General features: G+C 42.4%; 1 protein-coding gene across 1 annotated transcript; it reads left to right on the forward strand.

Annotated features, from left to right (window-relative positions):
* Positions 1-3,353: 3,353 nt before the first annotated feature.
* On the forward strand, positions 3,354-4,657 carry LOC307096367 (glycerophosphocholine cholinephosphodiesterase ENPP6-like; the record flags this gene model as incomplete). Its single annotated transcript, XM_079765970.1, is given in 3 exon segments — positions 3,354-3,518; positions 3,520-4,343; positions 4,345-4,657. Coding segments are annotated over 3 exon segments (1,302 nt in total).
* Between the last annotated feature and the right edge of the window lie 1,709 nt (positions 4,658-6,366).

A 6,366-nucleotide genomic window follows, 5' to 3' on the forward strand; every position in this document is an offset into this window, starting at 1 on the left:
ATCAAGGGAACAGAACAGAGATCCCAGAAATCAACCCAAGCCATTACGCTTAATAGATATTTGACACAGGAGGCAAGAGCATACAATGGTGTAAAGAGAGTCTCTTCAATAAATGGTGTTGGGAAAATTGGACAGATACTTGCAAAAACATTAAACTTGACCACCAACTTATACCATACAAAGAATAAATTCAAAATGGATAAAAGACTTAAATTTAAGTCTTAAACCATAAAAATCCTAGAAGGAATGATAGGCAACAAAATCTCATACATCTCTCATAGCAATATGTTACAGATACATCTCCTAGCCCAAAGGAAACTAAAGAGAAAATAAACAAATAAGACAACATCAAAATAAAAAGGTTTTGCACAGCAAAAGAAACCTTCAACAAAATGAAAAGTGATTCCACTGTATGGGAGAACATATTGTCAATGATACATCTGATAAAGGGTTAATATCCAAATATATATAAGGAACTCATACAACTTAACAAAAGGTAGACAAACAATCCAATTAAAAAATGGGCAAAGGACCTAAACAGAAAATTCTCCAAAGTGGACATACAGATGGCCAAGAGAAAGAAGAAAAAATGCTCAAAGTCACTGATCATCAGAGAGATTCAAATTAAAACAACAATGTGGTATCACCTCATACCTGTCAGAATGCCTACCATCAACAAATGATAAGTGCTGGTGAGGATGTGGAGAAGAGGGAACCCTAGTACACTGCTGGTGGGAATGCAGACTGATAAAGCCATTATGGAAAACAGTATGGAGTTTCCTTAAAAAATTAAAAATGGAACTGCCATTTGATCCATTGATTCTACTTCTAGGAATATATCCTAAGAAACCCAAAACACCAATTAAAAAGAATGTATGCACCCCTATTTTTATAGCATCACAATTTACAATAGCTAAGATCTGAAAACAGCCCAAGTGCCCATCAGTAGTAGATGAGTGGATAAAAAAGCCGTGGTACATTTATGCCATGGAATACTATGCAGCAGTAAAAAAAGAAGCATCTCTTATCCTTTGAGACAGCATGAAAGGACCCAGAGAATATCATGCTAAGTTATCTCACTCATATGTGGAATCTAAGTAATAAAATAAACTGATGAATGGAGTGGATCCAGAGTCATGGAAGCATGGAACAGAGTGCAGAATCTCTGAGGAAAGGCAGGGAAGGGTGGGTGGGAAACAATCAGCCAAGAACCTTGTATACATACAAGAGGCCTGGTGCATGACATTTGTGCACTGTGGGTGGGGGGTGTCTCTCAGCCAAGCCTGTGCCCTTTCACAGTCCAGGAGTCCTCAGGGGATGTCTGACTGCAGCCGTGGAGGCCGGCCACTGACCTGTCGCTCCCCGGTTTGGTGAATTTGCATATTACCTTTTATTATATAGGATTATTATATAGGATATGCATGACCCATGGCCACAAACAATGGGACGATGAGGGCCTGGGGCGGGGTGGGGGGCAGGCTGGAGTGAGTCAATGGGGGAAACAGGGGGCATATGTAATACTTTGAATAAAAAAACATATGCCCACATAAAAATAAATAAATAAATGTTGTATATCAAATTAATGGAATAAAAGATAAAAATCACATGATTCTCAGAATAGATGTAGACTCATAACTACAATACTATTATCCTTATTTTATAGAGAATCATGCTGAAATATATATAGATAAAATAATGTTGGGTAGTCCCTCAAAATAATCTAATGGTGGAGGGCAAAAGAAGGTGGGGGAGATTAGATGAAACTGTTTGGACATGTATTAATAACTGTTCAAAGGATTCATGAATACAATGAGTTTCACAACATATTTATTCACTTATGTACATTAGAAATATTATATTAAAATGTTAACAAAAAGAAAAAAATAGATGTGGGAAAAGTATTTTACAAAAAAAATCCACCTTTTATGATTAAAACCTTCAATAAATTGGGTAAAAAAAAGGATAACTCAACATAATAAAAGCCATATATGACAAACCCACAGCTAACGTTATATTCAACATTTTGAAATTGAAAACCCTTTTCTCTAAGATTAGGAAAAAGACAAGTGTGTCCATTCTCACTACTCTTATTCAGTATACTACTGAACATCCTAGCTAAAGCAATTAAAAATACCCAAAGAAATGAAAGGCATCCAGATCAGAAAGGAAAAAGTAAAATTATTTTTATTTGCAGATGTTATGTTCTTATATAGAGAAAAATCCTAAAGACTCAACCAAAAAAAATAATGTTGGAAGTGATCAATGAACTTAGTAAAGTTAGAGGATATAAAATCACAATACAGTAATTAATTGCATTTTTATACACTGACAACAAAACATTTGACAAGAAAATAAAGAAAACTATCCAGTAAAATAGCTATAAAAACAATAAAATACATAAGAACCAATTCAATCAAAGAAGTGAAAAATATATACAATGAAAATTACAAGACTCTGAAGAAATTGAGGAATACACAAATGGAAAGATATCCCATCTTCATGAATCTGAATTTTTAATATTATTAAAATATCCATTACAGATTCAATGTAATCTCTATCAAATTCCAATTCCTATCAAATTCCAATTTTCACAGAAATAGACCTTTTTCACAGAAATAGAACAATCCTAAAAATTTATGTCACCACAAAAGATCTCCAATAGTTAAAACAATCATGAGAAAAAGGAATAAATCCAGAGGCATCACACTTTTTGTTTTCAAAGTATACTACAAAGCTCTAGTAATTAAGACAGTATAGTACTGGCATAAAAATAGACACATAGACAAATAGCAAAGAATCAAGAGCTCAGAAATAATCTATATAGATTCAACTAATGTTTGACAAGATAATCAAGGACAGTCAATGTGGCAAGAACAGTTTCTTCAAAAAATTGTATTGGGAAAAAGAGACAACCATATGCAGAAAAAGGAAATTAGACCCGTATCATACACAAATTGTATACATTAACTCAAAATTAATTAAGAACTTAAAATCTAATAACTTAAAATTCCTACAAGAAAACAGGGAAGAAACTCCTTGACTTTGGATTGGGCAGTGATTTCTTTGGAGTATGTCAAAAGCACATGCAATAAAAGCAAAAATTAAAAAGTGGTATTTTAAAAGAGCTAAACTTGAGAGCAGATTTTTGTGGATGACCTGCTGCTTGGAATAAATGCTCATATAGGACTCAAAAAAAAGGGGGTGCTGTACCTTTAAATTCTGAAAGTGAACTTGGCTCAGGAAGGCCAGCAGTCAAGGTCCAGCCCCTAGAAGAGAGAAAAGCTACAGATTCTCCATTCTCGGCCTTTGCAAGGGGACGACTGTGCCAGCTGGCTCGGCAGGCTCCTGGCAGCATGGCAGTGCTGCTCCAGGCCCTCCTGCTGGTCCTCGCACTGGGCCTGGCCCAGCCAGTCTCTGCCCCCCGGAAGCTGCTGGTGTTCCTGTTGGATGGTTTCCACTCAGACTACATCAGCGACGAGGCCCTGGAGTCCCTGCCTGGTTTGAAAGAGATTGTGAGCCAGGGGGGTGAAAGCGGACTACTTGACCCCAGACTTCCCCACTCTCTCTTATCCCAACTACTACACCCTGATGACTGGCAGACATTCTGATGTCCACCAGATGATCAGAAACTACATGTGGGACTCCAACACCAATAAGTCATTTGACATCAGTGTCAACAAAGACAGCCTGATGCCACTCTGGTGGAATGGGTCAGAACCTCTGTGGGTCACCCTGACCAAAGCCAAAAGGAAGGTCCACATGTACTACTGGCCAGGCTGTGAGGTTGAGATTCTTGGTGTCAGACCCACTTACTGCCTGGAATATAAAACTTCCCTGACGGATATCAATTTTGCCAACGCAGTCAGCGATGCTCTCGACTCCTTCAAGAGTGGCCGTGCCAACCTGGCCGCCATATACCACGAGCTCATAGACGTGGAGGGCCACCACTACGGCTCCTCATTGCCACAGAGGAAAGATGCCCTGAAAGCCGTGGACACCGTCTTCAAGTACATGGCCCAGTGGATCCAGGAGTGGGAGCTGCAGGACAAGCTCAATGTCATCATCTTTTCCGACTATGGGATGACTGACATCTTCTGGAAGGACAAAGTGATTGAGCTGAAGCAGCTCATCAGCTTGGGTGACCTGCAACAAGTGAAGGACCGAGGGCCCGTTGTGAGTCTCTGGCCAGCTCCTGGGAAACATGCTGAGATATACAACAAGCTGCAAACAGTGGAACACATGACTGTCTACGAGAAGGAAGCCATACCAAGCAGGTTCTACTACAAGAAAGGGAAGTTTGTCTCTCCACTGACCTTACTGGTGGATGAAGGATGGTTCATAACAGTGCTGGATGAACAGCACTGGCAAGAGGGAAGGCTGGCAGCGTGGATGGCACGGATACGACAATGAGCTCATGGACATGAGGGGCATCTTCCTGGCCTTCGGACCCGATTTCAAATCCAACTTCAGAGCCACCCCAATCCGCTCCGTGGATGTCTACAATGTCATGTGCCTCGCGGCAGGCATCGCCCCGCTGCCCAATAACGGGTCCTGGTCCCGGGTGATGTGCATGCTGAAGAGCCCAGCCAGGACGGCTCCACTGCATCTGCCCAGCGGTTTGGCACTGGCTTTGACTCTGCTCTTGCTCCGCCAGTAGCTGCTCCTTGGTGTCCCAAATACTCAGCCAAGGGGGCCTTCACAGGGGAAAGGTTTATGTCCTATTTGAGTAATAGCTTCTTAAACACAATCAAGGCCACACAAATTGCCAATATTTTATTCTTGGATGATTCTATACATAAAAATCCCTATTTCTTAAAAACAAATATCTGAACTGAAGATAAGAAAAATCTTGCTCTCAATCTGTTCAGCTGTATGTCAGTTTGTCCTTTCTTTTTCTTTTGAAAATTCAGATGAACTGTCTGAGCAAGGGCCTGTCCCTAGCAAGCAGCCTTTGAGAGAATATTGCGTGAGAGTCCGGGACCCCACTCCGTCCTGCTCTGCACAGAGCAGCCCCTCGCCTGTGCACTGTGCTCACCCAGGAGCCCTCCTCGGGATCTATGGCCACAAGTCCTGGACTGTGCCTTCCTTCCCAGAGAGAGGAGGTTCCCCATGACAGCTGTGGCGCCATCTGTTCCTGTCCCAGCTCATGGAGTTTTTCCATCTTCTACAAAGACCCAAAAAGGGTGTTATCTTAGCGTGGGCCACCCATCAATCAAAATCACGAAGGATTGGAGAACTCAGAATAAGGCGGCAGGCACGACTTCCCTCCCAAAGTTAGGATGCACAAAAATGTCCCCCTCACCTTGAGGAGCAGAAAGACTTAGAGTAGATCAGGGCTCCTGTGTGACTTCTCACGGGGTATCCTGGCCTGAAGCCCCACCCGTAGCAGACCCTGTGTGCTGTGGGGGAGTTGATGGATTGCCAGCCACCTGCCAGCGTGAAGGCCTTCTCAGAGACTACACTCTTTGGATCACCACACACAACGTAGACTATAGCAACGCCCGACACACATTACAGCTGGGAGAGGTATCTGGTTGATGAGCGAGTGGACATATTTGCAGAAATCTCAGTTCATTGCTTGGAATGGTGATGCATTAAGCATAAGTTTTATGTGTCGGTGTCCTGGAGCTTTGCTTGTTAAACAACAGCAGCAAAGTGGATCCCTGAGTGACCAGAATTCCAAGGAAAGTCAGGGTGGGGTCAGGGGAAAGAACCTGATGGAGTCAAATCCCCATCACTAACCAACAAGCCATTTGATTAGGAAAGTGGTGCAGCCGCCACCTGCGAGACTTGAGGTCTTCGAGCCCCCAAGACGAGCCGTTGAGCCTGGCTGAAATGTTTTCAGTTCATCATCAAGTTGGATGCAGGGGATCTCGCACAAACAAGGGACAACTGCATGTTTAAGTGATCCGACTCATAGACACACATCATTGCATTAAAAACGCCTTTGCACTAAGCGAGGCGGATCTGCCAGTGAGACTTTTGTGTCAGGAAAACAACCTCAGGTCTCCTCGGGACGATGAAGCCCTTCTAGGGTGTTGACCTTGAAAAAAGAATTATCAACGCTCACCCTGACTCCAGAAGGCGAAGCAAGCCCCCTCTGTGCCTTGAATCATGGGAGCAAAGGGTCCCTGCTTCAAAACATCCACTTCATCTCCACACAAACTTCATAAGGGCTTATGTAACGTGTTTTTAGAATGCAGCATCAGATCCAAGGGACAGAAGGCAAACCAGCCTTTGCCTAGTTGAAAGCAAATCGGTGCTCTCAACATTGGCAGCCGTTGTGAAGTGTGCATCCATTGTTCCAGTTTCTTCTCTCCTTAAAGGACGGAACTCTGATGAACACTGCCCGGCCCACCTTCCTGT

This window comes from Cnephaeus nilssonii, assembly GCF_951640355.1.
Source record: "Cnephaeus nilssonii genome assembly, chromosome: X".
Taxonomy (NCBI): Eukaryota; Metazoa; Chordata; class Mammalia; order Chiroptera; family Vespertilionidae; genus Cnephaeus; species Cnephaeus nilssonii.